Source organism: Equus asinus, chromosome 25 (genome assembly GCF_041296235.1).
Source record: "Equus asinus isolate D_3611 breed Donkey chromosome 25, EquAss-T2T_v2, whole genome shotgun sequence".
Classification (NCBI taxonomy): domain Eukaryota; kingdom Metazoa; phylum Chordata; class Mammalia; order Perissodactyla; family Equidae; genus Equus; species Equus asinus.
In genome coordinates, this window is record NC_091814.1 from 19,035,406 (window position 1) to 19,061,414 (window position 26,009).

Sequence of the window (26,009 nt, forward strand, 5' to 3'; positions counted from 1 at the left end):
CAAATAAGTTTTCTGCCCCTTTCTCTCTCTCTTCTCCTTTTGGGATCTCTATACCATGAACGTTGGTCAACCTGAAGTTGTCTCATAAGCCCCTTAGGCTATCTTCACTCTGTCTTTCTTGTTCTTATTGCTGCTCTGACTGGGTGAGTCCCATTACACTGTTTTCAAGTTCACTGCTCCCTTCCTCTGCTTCACCTAGTCTGTTATTGAACCCTTTTACTGTAGGTTTCTGTTCAGTTACTGTGTTCTTCATCTGCATGACTTCTAATTGGTGCTTTCTTATATTTTCTATCTCTTTGTTGAAATTCTCATTTTGTTGCTCTATTCTTCCCCGAGCTCAGTGAACATCTTTATGACCATCATTTTGAACTTTTTATCCATTAAATCACTCATCTCCATTTCATTAAGGTCTTTTTGTGAAATTTCATCTTCTTTTTCCATTTATAACATATCCCTTTGTTTCTTCATTTTTGTTGATGTCTATGCATGAGATAAAACAGCCACCACTCTCAGGCTTAAAGGAGTGGCCTTGAGTAAGAGATGAACTTTATCATTCAACCCTGTGTAGCTCTTGGTTGTCTCTCAAACCTTTTTCATCGTTCAAGCAGCCTACTTTATTTTTAGTGGATCCCAGTAGCTGAGCATGTGCCAAATCCTGTCCATGTCCCAAAGCGAATGATTTCAGTCAGCACCCAGTTTCAGGCTTATTGGAAGCCCAACTCTGAGGCAATAATAGCTTTTGAAGTATGCAAATATGCCTCTTTCAGGAAAAGACTGAGAGATGGGCATTTCTATCTGTTCCCTCTGCATTGAGCCCTGGGGTATTAGCCAGTTAAGAACTATTTCTTTCTTTGCTACCTTTGAACCTGTAAGCACAAGCCCTGCTGGCCACCAGAGCCAGGATTTCAGTGCACGCCTCCTCTGGGCAATAGACACAGAAACCAGAGTACCAGATGTGTACACAAGCTTCTATCTTGGAGACACTTACACCCTGGGTGGGGCAGAGGGGAGCATGAAGATGGCACTCACCAGCCCCCCTGCTATCTGGAGAGGACTGTAGTCAGACCCAAGTGTGTGTTTAATTAGAAGACTGCCCCTCAGGCGACAGCTATGAAGATAAGCTCTCAGGCCTTTTTCACGAAACACTGGGAGTGTGTTTCAATCTGCTGCTGTCTCTTTTCTGTGCCAATGGGTCGATAGCACGTTAACAACTGTTTTCCCATTTTTAGCAGTCCTGTGGGACCCATCACCACAAAGTCCACGATCCACCAGAGCCAGGTAATCAAGAGGCATCACCTGGGTGGCAGCTGCAAAAATCAGGGTGCCAGAGGAGTGCACAAGCTCCCTCCAGGAGATACTGGAGACCTGGAGTGAGACAGAGGGAGAGTGCAAAGATGACACCACCCAGCCTCCATCCATGGAGAGCACCTTAGAAGGCCTCTAGATGTGTGCCAAACCTGAAGCCGGCCCCTCTGGCTGAAACTCCAAGTATAGCAAATAGGTGTCTTTCACAGAAAGACTGTGGTGTCTTGCAGTCTGCTATCTCCGTGCTGTGCCCCGGAGTTGGTAGTAGGCCAAGAACTCTCTCTCTCTTTTTACAGTCCTATTAGACCCATGAACACAAGCCCCACTTGCTACAAGACCCAAGTGATCAGGGGGTGTACCCTGGGCAGCGATCACAAAAACTAGGGCACGAGATGTAAAAACTGGGAACAGATGCATGTACAAGATCCCTTCCGGGAGATATCCGAGCTCTGGAGCATGGTAGAAGGGACTGCAAAGATAAAACCTGCCCTCCAAGCTTTCTGCAGAAGATTACAGTTGGCACTTAGATGTATGTTGATTTAGAAACCTGCCCCTCAGGCTGCAGCTATGAAGATAAGCTAATAGGCTTCTTTCACAGAAAGACTGCAGGCCTCAGTCTATAGCCTGTCTACTGTGCCCTGATGGTGGTAGCTGGTTAAGAACTCTTTCTACTTTTGTTATAGTCTTGTGGGACCCACAGAGTAAGTCTCACTGACCATCAGAGCCAGGCGATCTAGAGGTCTCCCCTGGGTGGCAGCTGCAAAAATTGGTGTGCCAGATGAGTGTACAACCTCTTCTTTGAAAGATACTGGCAAACTTGAGTGAGGCAGAGGGAGAGCACAAAAATGGTGCCTGATGGCCTCTGACTTTCAAGAGTGTTTCAGTAGCCCCTAGATGCATATTAAATTAGATGACTTCCCCTCGGGCCAATGCTTTCAGATCAGCAAATAATCCTCTTTCATAGAAAGTCTGTTCACTTTTCAGTTTGCTGTCTCTGTGCTCGGCCCTGAGGGGTGTGAGTCCTCATGCAGAAACCCTTTAAGAATTGTTCCTCAGTTCGCTATTGCCTGTGGGTCTCATAGCTGCAAGCCCTGTTGGCTTTCACAGTTAGGCATTTGGGGGTTTGTCTGTCAGGTGCAGGTCTTAAATGTTGGGGTGTCAGAGGTGGGGTTCAAACCCTTCCTTCCTTTGGGAGAAGGTCTGGGTTGTGAATTCCCTCATGATTGAGAATTGCCACATCAGTGGCGGGGTCTATGGTGAGATTGTGACTCAGCCTCTCCTACTCACTTCCTTGTAGATTTTTTTCACCTTTCCCCAAGGTGAAGGAGCTGCTCAGCTAGGATTTGATTCTTTTTCAGAGGAAATTATTTCGCGTGTAGATGCAGATTTGGTGTGCCCCTGGGAGCATGTGACTTCAGGATCCTCTTACATCACTATCTTTAACCAGACCTCTCTTTATCTTTTGGTAATCTTATTCTGATGTATGGATCTCTGCAATGTGGATCTCTTGGAGTTTAACCTACTTGGAGCTCACTGAGCATCTTGATTGTAGTTTAGAGTGTTTTTAAAAAAATAAAATTTGAGAAATTTACTGATAATATTATTTCTCAAATTTTTTCTGCTCTTTTCTGTTTCTCCTCTATTTCTAGAAATCCATTAGATTATGCTTGAATGTCTTTTCATTGTTCTTTATTATTTTTTCTTTTTATTCCTCAGACTGAATAATCTAAACTTACATATCTTCAAGTTCAGTGATTAATTTTCTGTCTGCTCATAGCTGCTGATGAGCTCCTCCAGTGAATTTTTCATTTCAGTTGTTGTATTCTTCAACTCCAGAATTTCTGCTTGGTTCCTTGTTACAGTTTCTATATCTTTATTTATATTGTCTATTTGATACATTGATCTTATACTTTTCTTTAGTTCTTCATACATGATTTCCTTTAGTTCTTTGAACATATTGAAAATAGCTGATTTAAAGTCTTTGTCAAGTAAGTGCAATGATTATGCTTCTACAGGGATATTGTTTCTCCCCCCTTGTGAATATATCCTATATTCCTGTTTCTTTGCATATCTTATAAATTTTTTTTTGTTAGAAACTGGTCATTTAAAATAGCATAACGTGGTGATTCTGAAAATCAGACTCTTTCCCTTTCCAGATCTTGTAGTTGTTGCTGTATGTTGTAGCTTTTCTTGTTTGTTTAGTTTATTTCTGAACTAATGATGCTCATTTGCATTCTTTGTTGTGTTTGTCTACTAATGTTTCTCCTCATGTAGTCTAGTAGTCTGCTAATGTTGTGCAGAGGTTTCCTTAAATGCCTCAGCCTAGTGACTCTCTCAGTCTTTGCTGAGGGAAAGTCTCTGTGTGTGTTGGTCTTGTCTTCCATACTCATCCAGGCAGTGCTGTTAGACTTCAATTCCTGCTTGCACAGAGCCCCAATCTTAGCCATAGGTAAGGATGAAGGCCTTCTCAGGCCTTTTCTGACATGCCCACATCCATATGCATCTGCTTAGACTTCTACATTCCAGGAATATGTCAAAGCTTTCAAAGACTCTATGAATAGCTCATTCCCCACGTTTTCCTTACAAGGTTTTAATTAGTCTATTTGTGTCAATTGTTATCCTCTATCTCAGGAAGCCCTGAAGTTAAACAATTGCCTGTAATTGCCTTTGTCAAATTCTGCTGGGTAAAGGGCTGTTCATAGTGGGAGAGCTCCAAGTTTAAGTCAAATACAGACTCTGTTTCAAGTAGAGTCTTCAGGGGTACCACTAGACATGTCAACTCCTAAGAATTTACTGGGAATGAGGCTTTGAAAGGGCTGTCTCTGGTGGCTGCAAGGCTGCTGGAGTTCACCAAGAATACGGACATTTATTTTTCAAGTGTACAGCACTGCCAGAGAGCAGAGAAGTGACTAGGAAAAGTTAAAACACAAGATGGCTCCCTGTTTTTATTGGGGTTAAGCCATTTTTCTTGAATAAATGCTCCTCAGGTTACTGCAAGCCATTAGTTAACTTGCAGTGTTAGGAAAAAATTTTCTAAAAGGTAGGCCAATTTTCTCACTTCTTTTATGAAGGAGAGAGTTTTGGAGGTCCCTACTCTGACATTTTCACTCTTCACATTTTAATATACATTGTAAATTTATTAGTTATTTTCTAATTATGGCTAAAGTTGCTCAGCATTTATATACTTTTCCCTGAATGACCCATTGAAACTAAACCTTATCCTGTTGTGACTTTTTAAAGTTTTAGTTCTATTTATTTTTAATAAAAATACTAATTGTAATTATTTTTAATCAGAAAATAAGTAGTTGAATTATAGAGGAGGAAGGAAGGAAGAAAAAACAGATAGTGATGACTAGTGTGCACCTACTGCTGTCTCCCTCTGTCTGCAGTCCAGCTCTGGGGCTGCCCTGCTGCTTTGTTGCAAAACATTCATGGCTGGGCAGGTGGCTCTTCTCTTTCACCCAGACATGGTGGTCAGAGAAAAGACCATAATGCAGACCCTGTCCTCCAAACTCTCCTTTACCTAAACACTCAGCCCTCCTCCTGGGGATACACGTTCCCCTCACATGATAAAGTGGCCAATCTCTCTCTTGCCAGGGTCTTTCACAGTCATGACTTGAATTTCTCAGAACCGACACCCTCCTTTTCCTCTAGAGCACATCCACGGCTGGGATGATGTTGTCAGCTTGTGAGCACATTGCCATTTATTTAAAATATGACCTTGGATAAGTTATTTCATCTCTTTGGACTTTCAGGATGCTCCTTCATTAGTGAATGAATGCTTAGATAATATGGTGTTTTGAGGATTTAGTTAAACATATATTGTAGATTAATTAAAAGAACACATGGAAAGCCTCTGGCATAGAGTAGATATTCAACAAATGTACTCTTCACACGACCCTCTCTCAACTGGGGTGTCCTGCCCTTTGGAATTCCAATAAAATAGACATTACCATCCACCAACTCCCTTGGAGGTCCAGAGAATTACCTACAGTTTCTGTGACTTCCTAGGAACTTACTTTTTCCTGGCTCAGATCTCTTATTCTTCCCGTGATCTCAGCTCACTGAACTCTACATTTTTCTCCTACCTGGCCCTTCCTGACACACACATTATGCTGCTGTAGATCCAGGTGTGCCCTCATCTAATTCCTCAAACATTCCTGGCATCAGGTAGTTATGTGTAGCACACTCTTACCAAAGGTTCTGCAGCTAGCATGTGAGCTTGCTTGTGTGTTAGACCTTGGCACAGGATGGCTGGGATGTAGAAATGAGGTTTAAGCAATTGGTTTGCATAACTCAACGATTCTCACATGAAGAGTGCTTTCACAAGAGGCATAGGGACACAGAGGAAGGGGACCTATGAGACTTACTCCCCATCACCCCGAGAGTGACCAGTGGAGGAGCTGCCTGGATTTTGACTCCATACAAGAAGTGCCAGACCATAGGAGTCATGGACTGCCTTTTGAAGTGATGTCCTCATTACAAGGTGGGGTGGGGGAATCAAGCCACTGTTAAACGTTCTCTTGTCTGGGATTCTGCAGAGCAGTTTAGGGGATGAACAGACTGGAATTAGGTGACCTGCTTGAGGCCACACAGTGGGATTGGACAGCTGTGATGTTGGGAATTTTTTTCCAGAGTTTGTTGTTAAGAGTGCAGACCCTGACCCTTGATTTGCTGTGTGACCTTTCACAAGTTGTACAACCCTTTAGGGCTTGGTTTTCACATCCAAAAATGGGTTACTATGCAGTGCCCCGACTACCTTGAGTGCATGGTCATGGGGCCAGTGCTGCAGCTCCAGCCTTGGGGTGTTCTACCTGGGCAGCTGAGGGGGAAGCCTAAGTGGGGAGGAGAAGGAGGCACTTCCCAGGAGTTAGGAAGGTGGCACGGGTCCCCTAAGGTAGGGGAGGCAAGAGTTTTCGGATGTTGCAGAGTCTACAGTCTGGGGGAAGAGTCCGGGGCCTGACCCTCAGTAGGGGTGGTGAGTCTGAGGCAGCGGAGGCTGTGGCCAGGAGGATGTGCAGGTCTCTGTCCCTGCCGCTCTGTGATGGCGGGAGCAGGGCTGGCAGAAGCTTAGAGGAAAAGCCTGGTTGTGATGCAGCTAAGAGCCTGTTGGTTTCTGTAGAGGTTAGTCTACGCCCTGTGTGGGGAGCATCACTAGCACTAGTGGCCGCTGAGGGACCCATGTAGGCGCAAGCAATAGGCAAACGGCAACATGTGCACTGGGGTGTGGGGATTTGACACTTCACACAAAGAGCTTTGCTTTTTTGCTCAGAGCTTCTTACTTAGGTGACTGACAGTTGAAATTTGTTGAAAATCCAAATGGAAATTTGACTCATTAAGGTGAGGCTTAGCCCAGCCAGGCTCTAAAAGAGTGACCTCTGAGCTGACCACACTGACACTGGTGGCCAGGGCTGCCTGGGGCAGGCTGTTGACGGGAGAAGCAGGTGAGGGTTTTGAGTGGGTGTAGGGCTGGAAATTGTGAGATCACTGCAGGGAGGGTCTCTCCAACACTGGGCCAGGAGGATCACAGAGTGAGGCTGTTTATAGCTGGTTCTGCAATTATGATTGACGTCTTATTGTAGATACCAGGGATGATAGGAAAGATCTGAATGGCTTACTTTTACTATTGGGCTGTGATCCCAGAACTAATATTTAGCTCCGCCCTTGGGGTGGGGAAGAGCGCAAAGGGCTTGTCTGAGTGAAGCTTTTCCTCTGCTTTTGTCTCTGCCTCCTAGATGCTTCCTCTGCAGCGGAACAGGCTGGCAGGCAGCCTGCGATGGGGCCCTGCTCAGAAGATCCCCCCCTCTGCTGGGCCTCCTGGCTCCTGGGCTTCAGCAGCCTCCTCCTCAGTGAGTGGTCCGGGCTCCTGGGAGGGAGGGCAGCGGGGTGGAGCAGGGGGGCAGGGTCTCCCTTCCCTGTCTGCTGTCTTTGGTGAACAAAAGACCAAACAACTCTTATAATTTAGCAAATGCACTGTCCATGGGTGAGCAGAAAGAACAAATGGCTTTTTGGTTGCATGCAGGCTGGAAACCCTGAGGTCCCAGCAGTGCTGCTTTAAGGGGGCCATTAACAGAGAGGCAAGGCCACTTCTGCTGCAATAACAGTGAAGCCAGGGGAGCCTGGAGCTCCCCAGGGATGAGGGATGGAGACAGAGAAAGAAGCTGCTCCTGGGGACAGAGTGGGTAGGAACCAGGCAGCCCTGGCCTGAAACTCAGAGGGGACCTGCCATCTTCAGCAGCTGTCATGTGGAAGAGAGGGCTGACCTGGCACCACCATGTCTGAGCTGGAGGAATCAACTCCAGTCTGGGCTTCTTGGGCTTTTCTTCCGTAAAAAGAGAGTGAACGAGCACTGCCTGCCTGGGTTTGGGGCTCAGCTCCAAGCACCAAGGAGAGAGTCCCTGGGAGTCTCACCTTTAACTTCAAATTACTTGTGAATTTTGCATTTTACTACAGTGTTAGTTTTCATCTTAAATGTTAAGAAGGACTTATCTTCGGGTAAAGTGAATCCTCTAGGGGGACGCCCTTTTTCCTGCCTGTGGGTTGCATCTCCCTACACTGCCAAAGTGGCTCAGGTCCTGGAGACCCCAGACCGAAAGCACAGTTTTAGAGAAAAACTCTGGAAAGAGAGGAGGTACCCATCAGTTCAGGAATCACTGAACAAATTGGGCAGCATCTGTCCCATGGAATAATATGGAGGAAAAAAACCCTAATGACCGGTTGTTTGGGGGGGGGGATTTCCAATTTCCATGAGGTCGGATGTATGCATTTCCATGAGCAAGATGTGAGAGACCGAATACCATGAAATTCTCATTTTGTAAATGAACAGGAGCCTCGAAATTTAAGGGTGTCTGTGTACCTACTTGTTTATAAATGGAGAAAATGTGGAAGGAAACATTAGACTGCTAAGGTGGGTTCTCAGGGAGGGTGAACTTGGGGAGGAGACAGAGGAGGAGGAAGTAGAGAGGGGGAGGGTTAAGCAAAAAGGGAACTGAAAGGAAGACTGTGCTCAGGACGGCCGGATATCTCATCTATGACTTTATCGGAGATTTTATGTTTACGTATAACGAAATTAAAGAAAGAAATAGTGGGAAAATAACAACCATTAAATTTGGAATTTAAGTGAAGGCTGTGAACGCTTTCATGGTTGTATTTTTTGGTTCTAATATCCCAGCCACTAGACAAAGTTGCAGGGAATTCTATGAAATTTAGTGGATTAGAGAGCGTTTGTACACAGGATGTCTTGAATTCCTGATGAGCTTTGCATTAGACCCCTTTAACTAGGTAACGTAATGTCAACAGTAAAATGTCGGCTTTCTCCATTTCTTCAATTTTATTTAACTGGAGAAGTATGTTAAATTATATACAGTTTTCTGCAAAGGCCCCGGGGCTGTACAATTATATAAATAGAAAGAGAGAGAGAGAGAGAGAGAGAGAGAGAGAGAGAGATGGGGGTGGAGGGAGAAAAAAAGGAGGAAGGGTCAGAAAACTGTATAGCATTTTATGGTGATTTTTCAGTGTTAAACTTTATATTATTTAAGTGAATTTTAACTTTATCTTGTTTACCACCATGCCCTCCCCAGGCTTTATTTTCTTCTTCAGGATTAGATCCTTTGTGGACCACAGAGCTCTTGCTGCCTTCCTCTTTCTACGAATTCCTCCATCTTCCTCACAGCTAGTACTCCCCATGCAGCACAGGGGCCAATCCTCCCTGCAGCCTGAGGGCTGAGCCTCCTCTCTACCTGGGTCCCTCCTCTCTAGAAAGTGGGGAGTCAGGCTGGGCTGCAGTTTAACCCTCCCCTAGCTGGAAGCCCCTGCTCTGCTACCCCTCTAAGTCTTGCTTCCCTTTCCCGGGAGAGGGAAGTTGGAGGGTGAGACTCCGGGACCTGCTCAGATCCTGTGATTCCAGCAGTGCTGGCAGCCCTGGGGAGGGCAGGGAAATGGTAGGGGAGCTGGTGGGAAGCTCCTGCAGGGGAGGAGTACTGGGCGGGAAGAGAGGAGACCCAGGTTCCAGGTCTGGCTCTGCCCTGCGTGACCCAGGACAAGGTCACCCACCAGGGAGCGTCCTCCTCTGTGAAAGGAGGGCCTGGGCAGATCCCATCTAAGAGGATGAGATTCCTGAGTCCACCCAGACAGGACTCTCCTGTGGCTGCTTCAAGGCCGCTGCTCTCTCTCTTCATCCCTTCCTGTCCTATTCCTGTGGCCTGACAGTGATTGCCAGCTGGTGAGCCTGTTTAAGGCACCTTCAAAGAGAAGACCCCTGGCGGTCCCTGTGGTCACTTCCTCAGCCCTCCAAGGAGGGACGGCATCCTCCTCTTCATGCCTTGTCTTTGCGATACAGCCTGGCCCTCTGTTTTTTCTGTCAACTGCTCCTGAGAGGGGTCTCCAGACCACCTGGAAGGACGTCATCTCCTTCCCCCCAGTGTGTGGGACTCGGTCTGCAAACCCCACTCAGGAAAGCTCACTGCAGCTGTGCTGCTCAGAAGCAGCTGACTGAGAACCTCGGCCACAGCTTCTCAGTTTCCGCCTGTGGAGCAGAAATTATCAGCTTCTTTCTCTCTGTTTCCCTGTGCTGACCCACTCTTACCAACGCTGGGAGAAATAGACAAACAGAATTAGGTCAGAATTACTGTGAAAATCCCTTAGGAAGGTGCCACCCTGGAGACTGAAATGCTGTCTGTCAGTTGGTCCATCTGAGCAGTTCGCCATTGGAACAGGAGGTTCCACTGAGCCCCAGGTTAGATAGAGCACTAATGGTTAGCGTCTGTTGCTGTGTCCAAAATCGCACACTTCAATGTGTGATGAACTCTGAATGCCATGATTGGCTGAGGTGTTAAAGAATGCTTCAATTACACTCATTAATTAATGAGGGAACCAGGAGGCTGTCACAGCCTGTTCCAAGGAAGAGTCTGAGACCGCACCCACATAGGCCATCAGGAAGCTGGAATGAATGTACAAGCAGACGCCCTGTGTTTACAGAATTTATGGCATTTGTGGCTACACAGAGAAAGGTCTGGAAAATTACAGGTCAATAACGGGGCTTATCTCTGGGACGAGGCATTCGTAGAACTTTTACTTGAATCAACTCCATAATCCATATAATTGTTTTTTATGAACACATAATGCTTTTAAGATTATAAAGAAACTCACTAAAGAAAGTGGAGAATGCCCACACCGAATGCAGTTGATAGTAGTAATTTGTTCGATCCAAGCTTAGGATAACATGTAGCCTGTCCTTCCTCCATCTTTACCACTCTCCCTGGCAGCACAGATGTCCTCAGGTACCTGGTAACATAGGAGCTGACAGTGGCCATGGAAGCCAGCTGCTGTCTACACAGCAATAAATTTCCTTTCAGTCTGAGGCCTTTGGTAAACAAGAAGGCCCTTGCTGGACTTTGACTCCCTACAGCCACCTATGGGATTGCACCCACGGGTGTCTGAGCCCAGCCCTGTATCCAGGTGGAGATTACCTTAGAAGAGCAGGTAGGGGAGAGGAAAGGGCACCACCCTGGGACCTGGGAATATCTGGTTCTGATCCCAGGTAGGCTTGGTCAAGAATCATCATCATCATAATGAGTTGGAACACATTTATGGATGAATTATTGAACTCTGTGCTGAGATCTTTTATCTTCTTAAATCCCCACAATAATTCTGTGAGGTGAGCACTGTCATCGTTTCCATTTCACAGATGAGAAAGTGAAGGCTGAGAGGTTCAATAACAGCTCAAGTCCACACAGCCAGGAAATGGAGACCTGGCCTCAACTTTGGTCTTGCTGACTCTGAAGTCCAAGCTTTGGACCATCTGTAGCACTAGATCACCCAGTCTGACAGTTCAGGACATTTCAATAAAACATACTTTGAAGTGGGACTGAGAAGCTGTGAGGATGCTGTGGGTTTCATGTGGTGCAGCTACAAGGTGGTGGAGCCTCCACCACTTGTGACAGGCCCCCTCCCTCCCTCTCTCACAGGACATGTGGTGTAGGATACAAACTCCCATTTTCTAAGACCCTGAGGTATTGTAATTATTTGTTACCACAGCACAGCCCAGCCCATCCTGGCTACTACACTGCCTGGAAGGAAGGGGAAGGGACAGCAACCTTGCTATTGTATTAGTTATCCATTACTGTGTAACCTGTTACTTGAAAACCTGTGCCTTAAAACAATACCATGTACAGTCTCACAGCTTCTGTGGGTCAGGATCCAGGGGTGGTTTAGCTGGTTCTCTGGCTCAGGGTCTCTGAGACTGAAATCAAGTCCTTGGCGGGGGCTGCAGTCAGCTCAAGCCTCAGCTGGGAAGAATCTGCTTCCAAGCTCACTCGTGTGATTGCTGATAGGATGCAGTTCCCGTGGCTGTTGGACTGAGGCCTGAGTTCCTCCCTGGCTGTTGGCTGGAGTCTGCCCTCAGTTCCTCTCTGTGTGGGCCTCTCCACAGGGCAGCTGACAACATGGCAGCTGGCTTCATCAGACTGAGGGAGAGAGAGAGTGCGAGCAAGATGGGTCACAGTCTTGTATAACCTCACATCGCTAGGTGACATCCCATCACCTTTGCTGTATCCTGTTGCTTAGAAGTAAGTCACCAGGTTAGACCACACTCCAGGGGAGGTGGTTACCAAGGGTGTAAGCATGAGGAGGGAGGGGTCTTTGGACCCATTTTAGAAGCTGCCTCCTACAGATACGCTCTTAGTATGTATCAGAAAATGTGCTGGTGCTTTTGATCCTTGAGCTCATTTAATTCACACTATCATTTTGAGCCAGGTACGGAACCTGCAGGTTAGCTCGTTTAAGTAACCTGTTCAAGGTTACACGCCACTGGGACCAGCACTTGATTCCAGAATTGCTCCAAATTCATTGTACTAGGCTGCCTTCCAGGAATCAAGAGAGTATATTGGATGGATTTCATTAAAAAGATGGGTCCATGCTTTAGCCTGCTGGCATAGTGCTTAAATTTGCACACTCCGCTTTGGATCCAAGGGTTCACGGGTTCGGAGCTTTGGTGAGGACCTACACACTGCTCATCAAACCATGCTGTGGCAGCATCCCACATAGAAAATAGAGCAAGATTGGCACTGATGTTAACTCAGGGTCAATGTTCTTTACGATACACACACAAAAAAAGATGGGTTCTGTGATTCTCTTTATTATTCTTGATCAAAAACCACTCATGTTCTTGTTTCCAATGCCCTAGGTGTCTGCAGCACTGGGGTCAAGAGTTCTGGAGCACATGGTGCTGGAGTTCAGGATTCTGGATCCAACGTTTCTCTGAAGGAGATCCGAGGAGGTTCTGTGTGGTTTCATCTGATCAAGGAGCCAGGCACTGAGCTGGAGGAGATCGTTTGGGCCTTTGGCCCCGCCATTAAACACACAGTCATGCTGCGAGTCCATAAAGGGTCAGAAGGGACTCCAACCTGGGTCAGCCTCCAGGACAAGTACATGCAGAGGGTCCATGTGCCCAACATGACATCCCTGAGGATTGAGAACTTGACCCGTGAGGACAGTGGGCAGTACCGGGCTCGAGCCAGCTTAACTGGGGGAATGGAATCTAACCAGATTTTCGACCTCACCGTCTATGGTACGTGACACCCCTCCACCTCAATCCCATGGCTACAGCCTTCTTTTGTGCCTAGGAGTGTCGCATGGGCACCATTTTGCAGGCCTCCTTCTTGACGGCAGGCTTCAGGCTCTATTTTCTCCGCTGATATTAGGGTAGGTAGGTTCAGCACAAATGGAGAGCAGAGCTGAGATTCACGCCAGGGAAAGAATCACTTCAGTGTTTTGGGAGACGAAAATAGAATTATGGGGGAAATGGAATTTTTGCCATAACACTGATTGTTCTTTAGAGGATTCAGTTGACTTAATTTATGTGTTAGTTTTCTATTGCTGCTATAACAAATTATAGTGGCCTCCCTTATCTGTGGAGGATACATTCCAAGACCTCCAGTGGATGCTTGAAACCGTGGAGAGTACCGAACTGTATATATAGTATGTTTTTCCTATACACACATACCTATGATACCTATGATAAAGCTTCATTTAGGCGCCATAAGAGATGAACAGTAACTAATAATAAAATAGAACGATTATAACACTATACTGTAATAAAAGTTACCACAGATCTTCGCAACCTCAGCATACGAATTTTTCTTTCTTCATTAAGTCAAGAACTTTCACCTTTTCACTTAAAAGAATCACTTTATGGCTTCTCTTTGGCATATCTGAGCGTCACTACTCTTGATCTTTGGGATCATTATTAAGTAAAATGAGGGTTACTTGAACACAAGCACTGAGACACCATCACGGTAGATCTGATAACCCAGCTGGCTACTAAGTGACTAACGGATGGGTAGTGTATACAGTGTGGACATGCTGGACAAAGGGATGATTCATGTCCCAGGCAGGATAGAGGGGGATGCCACGAGATTTCAACACATTACTCAGAACACTTTGCAATTTAAAACATGATGACTTTATTTCTGGAATTTCTCATCTAATCTTTAGGTGTGTGGTTGACCGTGGCTAGTGGAAACCTAGGAAAGTGAAACCGTGGATGAGGAGGGACTGCTGTACTACAAACTTAGTGGGCTAAATCCACACAAATTTATTACCTTAAGCTGCTGTGTGTAGGTCAGGAGTCAGACATGGGTCTCACTGTGCTAAAGTGAAGGTGTTGGCAGGGCTGTGTTCCTTTCTGCAGGAGCCACGGGAAAAAACATTTTCTTGTCTTTTCCACCTCCTGGTGGCTGCCTGCATTCCTAGCTCTTGGCCACATTCCTCTGTCTTCAAAGGCAGCAATGGCAGGACGAGTCCTCCTCACACTGCATCCCTCTGATGTCTCTCCTTCCTTCTTCCACTCTTGAGGACCCTTGTGATTACATAGGTCCCATCCAGATAATCCAGAATAATCTCCCTATTTTAATGTCAGCTGATCAGCAACCCTAATTCTATCTATTACCTTACTTCCCCTTTGCCATTAACCTAACATATTCACAGGTCCTGAGGATTAGGATGTGGACATCTTTGGGCGGGGGACACTGTTCTGCCTGCCATAATTCAGAAATCCTTGTGTAGTTCATCCTCCCTATTCCCTCTGTTCTTCCTCAGCCCCAGCCGGAGGCCAGCCTCGCTCACAAAATCCAGCCCTAAGAGCTTCCATAGACGTAGGAGCAAGTCTAGCCTGCCCCACTTCTGAAGACCTCATTTAGTGCCTCTTTCTTCTCCTACATTCCCCTCCATAGGGAAATATCTTGCTACGGAGAGTGGCTTTGACAGCTTTAGGTCTCCATGGGATTTCTATGATGTCTGGAAAACCTGTCACTTCTCTTCGTCTGTGTACCACAAGTTCAGTGGCATGTTCTAATCACACGTGGGGGTGTCAGCCCTGGTCATAACCACTGCATCTCCCACATCTCTTCACTTTGGGGCACATGGGGCCTTTCTCAGGACTCCCAGAGCTTGCCAGACGTCCTTCTTCACCGTGGGCTGTGTGGTCCAGGCACCATCTCAGCAGGAGAAGCAGAGTGAGAGCCCTGGACCAGGACACGTCCTTCATTCCACTTCTTCTCCTTCTAGGAAAGACCCAATTTCTAAAAATACTGGGCCTTGGGTGGGTGGAGTGCTGGCTTTATTTTCTTGTGGGAGATTTTAAGCCTTGCTCAGTCTAGTGCAGTCACATAAGGCTTAACTCAGTGGTTCCCTTCCTTCTTGTCTCTTGCAACATATTTAGTTTTGGGTAAATTCTATTTCATCTATAAAATGTCTCCCCTTCCTAGAGGAAGGAAGACAGAGCTTCAGTGAGATAGTGGACAAGAATGTGCAAATTGCTGTGTTTTCCACTCACGTGAGGCTCCATTCTCTTGTCCCTCCCACCCCAGATCTTCTTCCCCTTCCCAAGATCCAAGTCCAGTCAGTGTCCACCACAGGAGGCTGGTGCAACATCACCCTGGAGTGCAGGGCTGCAGGGGTAACGGAGGACCTGAATGTGACCTGGGAAAGCAAGGATCTCCCAAGGGAGCTGGAACCAGCCCGCAACTCCTGGACCCTGGCTGTGAGTGTGCCTCTGAGCCAGCCCAATGCCAGCCTCACCTGTGTGGTCAGCAACCCCAAGGACCGGAAAACTGTCACCACATTCCTTGGGACACTCTGTGCCCATGGTGTGTACAACCTGCTGGAGGGGAGGGGCACTGTCAGAGCTCAGGGAGCTCTGGGGTCTGAGGATTCTGGGCTTTTCTCCTCACCATGTTTATCAGCACCAGCCCCACCTGCTCACCCCCTAAAGGAGTCTAGGGAGCACATCCAACTTGTTCTGCTCTTAAATGACTGTCATGTCTATGCCTCTCATCTCTTGACTCTGCTGGTGGGCAGCAGCTGTCCAGCACCTTTCCCACCCCACCCATCCTCCACAGGGAATGCAGAGTGGTCTTCGGGAAAGAACCTGGATTGTGTCACTTGTCTGTGTCGAGGGAAGGGTTTGACCTCCAGGGACTCCCTGTAGGATTCAGGGCTCTGAAGCTCCTGTGCCCATGTTTTGGCCTCACTGACACTCACACTGACCTGCCTGCTTGGAGTCCCGAACGCATTCTGCAAAGTTAGAGCCTCTGGATGTACTGTTTCCGCTACCATCATTCCTCCTACCTTTTCCTTCATTTCTTGCCTTATTCTTTTTTTTTAATTTTTTTTTGAGGAAGATCAGCCCTGAGCTAACTACTGCCAATCCTCCTCTTTTTACCAAGGAAGACTGGCCCTGAGCTAACATCCATGCCCATCTTCCTCCACTTTTTTATATGTGGGACGCCTACCACAGCATGGCTTTTTGCCAAACAGTGTCACGTCCACACCCAGGATCCAAACCGGTGAACTCCGAGCCGCTGAGAAGCAGAACGTGTGAACTTAACTGCTGAGCCACTGGGCCGGCCCATCTTGCCTTATTCTTATTGATGGATTTCCCTCAGGCATGGGTGACGTCAGTAGCATGTGTCCCATGTTGTCACACAGAGCTGTGTGCTGGGTTTAAAGGTGTACAGTGGGCATCTTGAAATTTCTAACAGTCTCTGAACACGGGGCTCCTCATTCTCATTTTGCCCAGGGCCCTGTAGGGACAGTAGCTGTCCTGTCCTCAGGCATCACCTTTAAGGAGGGTGTCTGGCCCCCCACTGAGCGGCAATGCTCTGTTTATGTACCTGTCTCCTCCAGAGCCTGGAGCACCTTGAGGGCAGGGGCCTGTCTTTTTCTCTGAATCCCTGTGCCAAGCACAGCTTCTGGCACAGTTTGTTCAGGATGTTCCATTGAATGAATGGATGACCTGGGACCCCCGTGTGCAGTGTTGCCCCCCTAACCTACCCTCTATGAATTGCTGGAAGGATCTGATGTGTCAGCATCACAGAAAACCACCTGTGACCCTCCCCTCACCTCCAAACAGCACCCTCAATAAAGTTCAACACTCAGCGTGACCCACTAGACCCTCTGGGAGCAGACTCCTGCCTCCCTCTGACCTTTCTTGCCCAGCTCCTTCCTGCCCTATTCTCGCCTGCCTGCCCCAGTCGGGTGCTGGGCACTCCCAGGGGCTGGCTTTTTGACACAGTCATATCCTGAACATGTGCTCCTCCCTCCTGGAATGCTGAATATCTGGTAAACTCCTATTCCTCCCTCAAGACTCAGGTTACCCATCACCTCCTCTGGGAGGCCTTCCCTGAAGACCTGTGTACAAGGTGTAAACCTCTATTGCACTGCAATCCCTCTGGCTGGCAGACTTTGTTATTCTCTCAGTCTTCCCTGCTGGGTGACGAGCTCCAAGGGCGGGGACCAAGTCTTGTCCATCTCAATATCCCTGGTAGCAAGCAGGAGCTCGGGAACTGGTTGAATGAATGAATCTCCATGCTCCTGCCTCTTTGCCTTCTGATCCAGGACCCTCAGACTTCTCTACCTGCTCTCTCTATCTCTCCTTAGCAGTGGGTATCTAAGTTCTCTTGTGCCTTAACCTTCTTCATTCTTTCTGCTTGAGGGGAACAGATTCACAGGGACACGCCTCAACAGGCACCCTCAAAGCCATCCTAGGGGCCATCGTGGCTGTGCTATTGATCCTCGGTGTTGGACTGTACCTTTGGAAGACACATGAGAAGAAGAAGAAGATGGAGATTGGAAGAGGCAGGTTAACTTCTTTCTGGCCCACATACCTCCCCTGCCCCACTTGACCCCTGGCTCCCTTCCTCCTGCATTTTGCTGCTCAGGGAATGCCCTTGAGCTTCATAGCAGTGGGGGAGGGTACAGGTTTCCAAGGCCCAGATTCCAGCTCCAATCTATGTGTGACTCAGGTGCAGGACTGCAGGAGGAACACAGGAACCACGATGATGACATGCAGTATGCAGAGCTGAGCTTGCAGGAGTCTCGAGGTGGCAAGGACAAGGTGAGAGCTGGGAGCAGTGCCCACTTGGGCTCTCCCACCCTCTGTGGCTGAGTCTGAGCATTTCTGGCCCTGACAGAAGTCTCTAACTCCTTCCTGATAGTCGATGGTATGTACTAAGAAAATTTACAACTGGGGCCAGTGTAGCGCTGGGTACTCTGGGGGAATACACATGCAGTTCATGTCAGCGACATTGGTTCCCTGTGGGTCCCTCTGGAATCTCTCTATCCCTCAGCTGTTCTATGAATCTTCTGTCTTGCATTCCTAGAGTATGGGTGAACGATGTCTACAAGAAAAGGAACCTCTCACTACTGTCTACAGTGAGGTCCAGAAGCCAGGCCAGGCCAGGCCATGAAGATAATTACATTGGAGAAAACAGGAGAATCAGCATTCCTAGGACACCTCCACACTGAGCTTGATCCCTGCAGACACCTGCCTCTTCCAGCTGCTTCTGGTCCACATTTCTCTGACCCTCATGTCTTCAACTCCCTAGGCTCGTATAGCCCTGTCATGTCCTCTGACACCTCCCTAAGCTGCCCTCCCACTCGTGACCCTCACTCCTGCAGGACAAGTGCTCTTTCCCTGTCATTGACTCGGCTCCTGACCCCTCTCCTCCTGAAGATTCCCCACAGGAGACCCTCCTGATTGCGCTTGTGTTAATCCCCACAACCTCTGCTGTGTGTCTTTCTGAGAACATGAGCACAAGTGTGGGGACTGTGTAGACGTGTTGACCACGCCACAAAGGAGGCAGTGAGGCCCTCGGTGCTGGATGCTGAGTTCAGGATTAATGGAAGCAGCACGGGTGGGTGGGAGCCCAAAAAGGCACTGACTCGAGTCTTCCTTTGCATCCTGTGTAGGGCTCCCTTGTGGGTGTTGGGCAGTGTGTGTGTGTGTTGGGGGGAGTGTCCAGTGTATGTTACATACTGGCCAGAGCCCTTGTTCTTGGCCACCTGTGCTAACCTGGTCTTCGGCCTCAGCGTCAGCCCATGGGTCCCAAACTCACTTTCCTGTGGAGTGAGAAGAGGAATTGGTACTGTTTCAGGCCCTTTGAATTCTTCTGTTTCTCAGAAAATGACTCCAGAGGCCCAAAGTGGGGAGTTGCCCCCTTAGGACAATAGCTTCATCTCTTCTCCTACCTTGGATAGGGGCACTTGGTGGTTAGAATGGATGTGCAGTGTCCTCCCACCCGCCCTGATGGGGCTGCTATGGGGTGTGAGTGGTGAAGCTTGTGGGAAGGTCCGAACCAGCCCTCTCCAGACTCTTCTGCTGACGCTCCGCCCCCCACAACCATGCTGGCCTCAGACCCTAGGTCAGCCCCTCTTTGTTCATTCATATCCCACTGTCTAGAATGACATTTCCCTCTCCCTGTTCCTTGCTCTCATCCCTGCCTCTTGAAATACTATCATCCTGCCTCAAGCCTCCTTCCCAGTCACGTGTTCCATGGATCCTGTCTGGTTCCAAAGGTTTGGAAATGGTCTCTCCAACATCTAACTTTTTCATATTCTTTGGACATAACTAAGGCCACTGCTACAGTCTGTCCTGGATTAGTCATGAGCCTTCCCTGCTGGACTAACCTGGGGCTCCCTCAGGAGGGTGTCAGGGCTGTAGGAGGCCAGGACCAAGAAGACAAGCACCTCTCTCTGTGAAGGGTCTGGGCCACCCTTCCTCCCACAGGAGCTCAGCAGACTGAGACCAAGAGCACAGAGGCTGCTGCAGGTCTTTCTGGTGCTGGGTCCGTGTGGAAGCAAGTATGGACATGATGACCTCCCATGACCCCGCTGATGACCTCTCATGACTCTCCTTGGCCCAGAGATCTGAGATGGGGACTTCCCTACTCCAGCTCCAGCCTCACATTGTCTGAGGACATGATGGAACCTGCACTGTGGTGTGTGGGAGCTTCTCTCCTCCATGGGGGTTCTCACCTCCTCAAAGCCTCTGCCTCCTTCCTTGGATCCAAGATTTTGGGTCAGAGGTAGACTTACTGGTACTATGAGCTCTTGTATCTCATCTCCTGGCCTAGATTTCTGCATCTCTTGGTTCTCCTCCCAGCCAGCTCTGCTCAACTGCTTCATCCCTGACCACAAAGTAAAGTTCTGAGGTACAGGTTTGAGCATTATGAAGCAATGCTAGGAGCCTGCTGGATGGCGCATGGATAAGGGAGGAGTACAGGGATCCATAATAAGGCTGTTTCTGACCTATTTTCCCTCAGGATGAGCAGAAAGCTGAGAGAAAAAGATGATATCACCTCACTGTCATCCCAGGTGACTGGTTATGGCTGGGCGTCAACACCTATCAGCCCAGGAGCAGTGACCACCCATTGACTCTTCACATCTCACCAAAGCAGGGAAATGGAAAAAAAAAGGAAGGGGACGGGGCTTTCAAAGCCTGTAATGAACCAGGTTTTGTCCTTTGTTGTTAGTGCCACTGAGCCAATTCTGACTCCTAGAGGCCTTGCGTACAGCAGAGCGGATCTCTGCCTGGTGTTTTTTGCACCATCCTCTCATCTTGTGGTGCTGTATCAGGCAATGCTCCACTGCTCTTCATCGGATTTTCACGGCCATTTTCTTTGTGAGTGGGTGGCCAGGTCCTTCTTCCTAGTCTGTGTTAGTCTGGAAGACCCACTGAAACTTGCTCACCATAGGTGACCTTGCTGCAATTTGAAATACTAGTGGCCTACCTTTCAGCATCACGGCAACATGCACCTGCCACAATATGACAACCGACAGATAGGTGGTGTGGATGCCTGCTTGGAAAACAAACCTGAGCTGTGGTAGTGAGCACGCTGAATCTTAACCACTAGACCCCCAGGGCTGGCATTTTTGTCACAGGAATTTTACAAATATTCTAATTCTTTCAAGAACTCTCTAGGGTAGGCATTATTATCCCCATTTTTCAGGACACAGAACTAATGTTACAAACTGCTTGATGGCAGAGCAAAGCCTTCAGTCCAACACTGGATGATTCCAGCATTCACATCTTACCCTTTACCATATGGTCACTGAAGAACTTGGAATCCTAGAATATTCCAATGGGAGTATCCTCCAATTGTTCCTCTCCCAAGGACCCTGGTCTTCTAACTCAGGTGACCCAATTTAGGATGAGCTCATCCTGGTGATGGATGGAAAAGTTGATGGTTGAAAGAGAAAGTGTCACTTATGTGGACAGTGGGGCCTTGGTGGGCAGGAGACATGGAATGAGCGACCTTGCACTCTGGTGCTGATGAGATGAGGAGATGCTTCTCTCTCTTGAGGCTTTTGGGAGTATTTTCCTGTCATACAATGTGTGTTGTGGACTTTAGCATCCCCATCTTCAGACCAGCTCCCTTTCACATTATTCTTCATAACTCCATTCAACAGGTTTTAAATAAATTTCTCATTTAGACCTTCAACAATTCTAGGAGGCAGAAATCCCCATTGTACAGATGGAACAATAAAATTCAGAGACGTTAAGTACCTCTCACACGTTCTCCGGATGGTAAGTGATGTAGGCATGATTTGGGTCCACAGGGGATCACTTCACTCATTTTGCCTTCTTCTCCCTCATGCCAGGCATCCAACCAGTTCCTGTCTTCCATTGGGTTATCCTTCATAATGCTTCTGGTATTCCATCCTCCTCTCATTCTTTTATTCCTATCTTCCACTTGCAGCTGCACCCTTTTATGTTTGAGCCAACAATCTATGAGGATTTCTCCACATCCTCTCCAACTCTTAGTATTTTTTGATTGTAGCTATCCTAATGTGGGTGAAGTTGTATTTCATTGTGGTTATGAGTTGTATTTCTTTATTAATGATGTTGAACATCTTTTCCTGTGTGTATTGACCATTTGTATACTTATTTGAAGAAATCTCTTTCTCAAATTCTCTCTTTTCATGCATGACCCCACCACTCCATTGAATCTGCTCTTGTCCAGGTTATCGGGAAACTCCAGGTTGTTGAATCCAGTGGTAGATTCTCAATGTTCACCTCCCGTGACCTCTCAGCAGCAATGGACCTATACTTCCTCGAAACACTGTCTTTACCTTGCATTCCCCACTCGCCATTCTTTTCCTCCTCCTCAGTAGATGTTCCTTAGTTCCTTTATTAATGTCTTTTCAATCTCTCCAACCTCTAAGTTTTGAAATTTCCCAGGGTTCATACCCAGACCACCTCTCTTCACTACCTGCACTCATTCTCTATGATGTTATGGCCATGCACTAATCTCTGGAACCTGTGACTTTATGACCTTATGTGGCAAAAAGGACTCACAGATGTGATCCCTCGCCTGGACTCCACATTATAAATTTCCAACTGTTTACTGGCCATCTCCACTCACATGTATAACAGGCATCTGCAGCTTGACACGTCTATATTCAAACTCTCCAAACGTGTTGCCCATACAGTTTCCCATCCCCAAAATGTCACCTCAATCTTTCCATTTGTTCTGGCTGCAAAGCGTTGGTGGCATCCTTGAGTTCATTCTTTTTCTCATACCCTACACTCTATCAGCAAATACTGGTATCTTTTCATTCAACATATATATTTAAATGTTTTTCATATATATATATTCATAACCTCGTACTACCTCCCTGGTCCACTAGAACCATCATTTCTCAACTGGATTATTATGGTAGCCTCAGGCTCCCTACTTTTGTCTTAACTGTTTAATGTTTGTTTTCAAAAAGTCACCCAGAGTGATCTCTTCAAAACCTAAGTTGCATCACATTACTCCTTAGCTCAGAACTTCCCATGGGCCCTCTTTGTCTGCAAGGCCCTCTACTATCTGACTTGATCTCTCTTGCTCCCCTCCTCCCTTAATTCACTCTAGGACACTGGGCTTTTTGTCCTTCCTTCAATGTACCATGCATGCTCCTGCCTCAGGGCCTTTGCTCTGCCTAGAATTCTCTTGCCCCAGCTGTCTGCCTGTCTCATTTCCTGACCTCCTTCAGGTCTGTATACAAACGTTATCTTCTCCTGACCTCCCTATTTAAAGCTGCAAACTCCTCCAGGCGCCATCCTCCCTCCTCCAAGCTCTGTTTTGCCTCATTGTTCTTCAAAAGGCTGTGAGACAGGGGGCGTTTAATCTGGGCTGTAGTGTAAAGACAATGGGAATGGAGGCCTCAAAGTGTAAACTGCAAATCCTATTATGCAAATCCCAGTATTCTTCCCAGGAAACTGCAACACTGATATATTAATGAACTTGCTGCAGGTCACATAACTAGGAAGTGGCAGAGATGGGATTAAATTTTGGAGTTGGATTCTAAAGCCCCCGATCTTGACAGCTGTACACTGGTTAAATAAGGTGTAGTCTGTCCGCATGGTGGAGTACTATAGACGTAATAAGAAGGATAAATTGCATCTTTATATATATATATATTTTGAGGAAGATTAGCCCTGAGCTAACTGCTGCCAATCCTCCTCTTTTTGCTGAGGAAACCTGGCCCTGAGCTTACATCCGAGCCCATCTTCCTCTACTTTATACGTGGGATGCCTGCCACAGCATGGCTTGCCAAGCAGTGCCATGTCCGCACCCGGGAACCGAACCGGTGAACCCCAGCACGATGAAGCGGAATGTGCGCACTTAGGCATCTTTATATATTTAAGAGGGAAATTGCCCCTGGAATATTAAAAGAGTTATGGGACAGTGTGCATAGTATTATCCTGTATTATAAATATATACAAACATATGTTTATGTCGGCATAAAGGAAGTCTAAAACTGACATGTCAAGAAGTTAACAGTAGTTATATTCTGGAACCTGTCTCTTTTCCTGTATCATCAGATTCTCTATAGCACTTATCAGAAAAAGATTATTTATTAATGTTTTTGAGCAGGGCAGTGACATGAGCAGAGCTGTGTTTCAGACAGATAACGCCACCCATATGCCAAGAGGAAGCTTATCATCTTAGAAAGTCGTTATTTATGCTCATTTTCACTTTCTTTTGTGTTGAATTGATGCCTTCAGAATCTTTACTGAAATAACCCCAGATGTCTATGGATCTGTCTACACAGTACAGGCAAAGTGAAAATTTTGGTCTAATTGATTCAAATGGACATTCCCTCTGACCCAACTCACAACCCTGGCTGTTCATCAGGTCAACTGGAGAGATTCTAAGAACAGAAGCTTGGACCCTATCCCCGAACTGGGGATCATTTGTATTTTAAAAACCCAATAGTTGATTCAGATGTATGATCTGCGTTGAGAACTGACACCTTTGGTCTACTGGAGGCTTCATTAAATTCAAATGGGAATGTACACGGTAAGGAGACTGAGAGTTTGTCTTCCAAGAGGGTTCTCGGTGTGTGCTCAGCACGAGGTGCAGGAAATGTTGGTTGAGCAAAAGAGTGAGTGAAGACGAGACCCCACAGGTTGCAATTACTTTGATGTGCTCACCAAGGTTCAGATTCTGACATGCAGACCCTAAGCCTGAGCCCAGAAGTCCCATTTCATCCCTTGAACCTGTGTGATTTGCTTTGGAGATGCAAAATCTTGCCATCAAATGTCAAAAGACACTGATAGGCACTGATGCGGGATCGGTGAGCCGAGGAGTCGAAAGAAAGATTTCTTAGACTCTCAAGATCTGGCAGTAGTGCTCTTTTATTTAGAGAATAGTGTGGAATAGCATGGGGACAGGACCCATGGGCAGTCAGAGCTCCTGCTGCTGCCGCTTCAGCTGCCCCCGCTGGCATGGGGACAGGTCCCATGGGCAGGCAGAGCTGGTGTGTGGGGACAAGACCCATGGGCAGTCAGAGCTCCTGCTGCTGCCGCATGGGGACAGGACCCATGGGCAGTCAGAGCTGGTGCGTGGGGACAGGACCCACGGGCAGTCAGAGCTCCTGCTGCTGCTGCTTCTGCTGCCCCCGCTGGCATGGGGACAGGTCCCATGGGCAGGCAGAGCTAGTGTGTGGGGACAAGACCCACAGGCAGTCAGAGCTCCTGCTGCTGCCGCTTCTGCTGCCCCCGCTGGCATGGGGACAGGTCCCATGGGCAGGCAGAGCTAGTGTGTGGGGACAAGACCCACAGGCAGTCAGAGCTCCTGCTGCTGCCCCGAGTTGAGGGTTAGGGCTAATTTTATAAGGCATGGGTACGTGACTTATTTTTACTGGAAAAAAAAGAAAAGATGATGTAAAAAGTCATTAAATGATTTCAATGCAGATGGGGTCTGGTTATTGTGCGGTCATATAACTTTAGACACAAATCTGGCCATATAGATCGGCATGTAGGTGAGGATGCCCTGGGCTTCGCTCCCTGGGGCGGTCCTAATTCATACCATAAAAAAGTCCACTGGGTCCTATAGTTTGGCATGTAGGCCAGGTCACCTTGGGCTTCTCTAGCTGGGGCAGCCTTAATCCACATCAGGCACCACCAGAATGCTGATGTATTAATTTGTGGTAAGTGGCACACTTGCTAAATGGGCTGGATGGTCCTGTTAGCCTGTGCAGTGTGTCCTCTCGCAAAGACAGGCCACATGGGAAACTACGCTGTCACTGGGCTGCCTGGGGAGCCCTGAGTCAGGACAGGTGAGTAGATGCTGCTGGTGGGGATGCTGATGGTTTTCTAGTCTGAGCTCTTCATCTCCATTGTGGGATGTACCTGCCTGGGGCAGGGGATTCTCCTGCCCGCCTGACAGAACTGCATTAGTCTCTGTTGCTCACCTCTCTTTATGCTCCATTTCTTATTAACCCTCCCTGGATTGACATATTTTCTTTGGTCACGTTCATTTGTGAGATGAAGTCTTGCCTTTGTTTCTGATCTTGAATCTCTGTACTTCTCCTGTGATCCAGATATGTGATGTTTCATTTAATCTCCAATGCCCCCTACCTCAAAAACACCCCCAAAAAAACCCACCCACATATATTTCTCTCATTTCCCAGCTGTGGTGGAGGGAGTGGAGGGAGAGGACACCCCCTCAACACACCGCACACCACCAGCTGAACCACCAAACCGCTTTAGCAAACAGACTCAGAAAGAAAAGCCGTGAACTGAGCCATGGGATTCCGCAGCTCTCAGGGCCCAATCTTCACATGACTTATCACAAGCCTTTAGGTGAGATCCTCTCATATTTACAACATCAAAACCACAATAACAACTAGATAAAGCTCTGAGAGAATGTAATATAATTAATATCTATTCCATTTAAAAATCTTCATGAAATGGACATTTTCTAGAAAAACATGGATTGCTAAAATTGATCTACATGTGTGTGTAAAGCTCAAAAAATCAGTACAGACAATATTGTAAAACTTATATAAGTATTTTCTCCTTAAGGGCACAGGAGCCACATGGTATTGCAGGCGGATTCCTTCAAATCTTAAAAAACAAATCTTTGTGCTAACAA

General features: G+C 47.3%; 1 protein-coding gene across 2 annotated transcripts in view; it reads left to right on the forward strand.

The window, feature by feature from the left end:
• LOC123280641 (CD48 antigen-like) overlaps positions 1–24,777 on the forward strand; it is an 83,416-nt gene extending 58,639 nt beyond the window's left edge. The window contains exons 1-6 of one of the 2 annotated variants that reach the window (XM_044758098.2): positions 6,992–7,154; positions 12,488–12,871; positions 15,171–15,449; positions 17,305–17,439; positions 17,607–17,698; positions 17,964–24,777. In XM_044758098.2, coding sequence (XP_044614033.2) covers positions 7,082–7,154; positions 12,488–12,871; positions 15,171–15,449; positions 17,305–17,439; positions 17,607–17,698; positions 17,964–18,050 — 1,050 coding nt within the window. In that variant the 5' untranslated portion in view covers positions 6,992–7,081 and the 3' untranslated portion in view covers positions 18,051–24,777. Of the gene's footprint in view, positions 1–6,991; positions 7,155–12,487; positions 12,872–15,170; positions 15,450–17,304; positions 17,440–17,606; positions 17,699–17,963 lie in introns of those variants that run through there. The other variant, XM_070497245.1, reaches the window with a different exon arrangement.
• Positions 24,778–26,009: the final 1,232 nt, after the last annotated feature.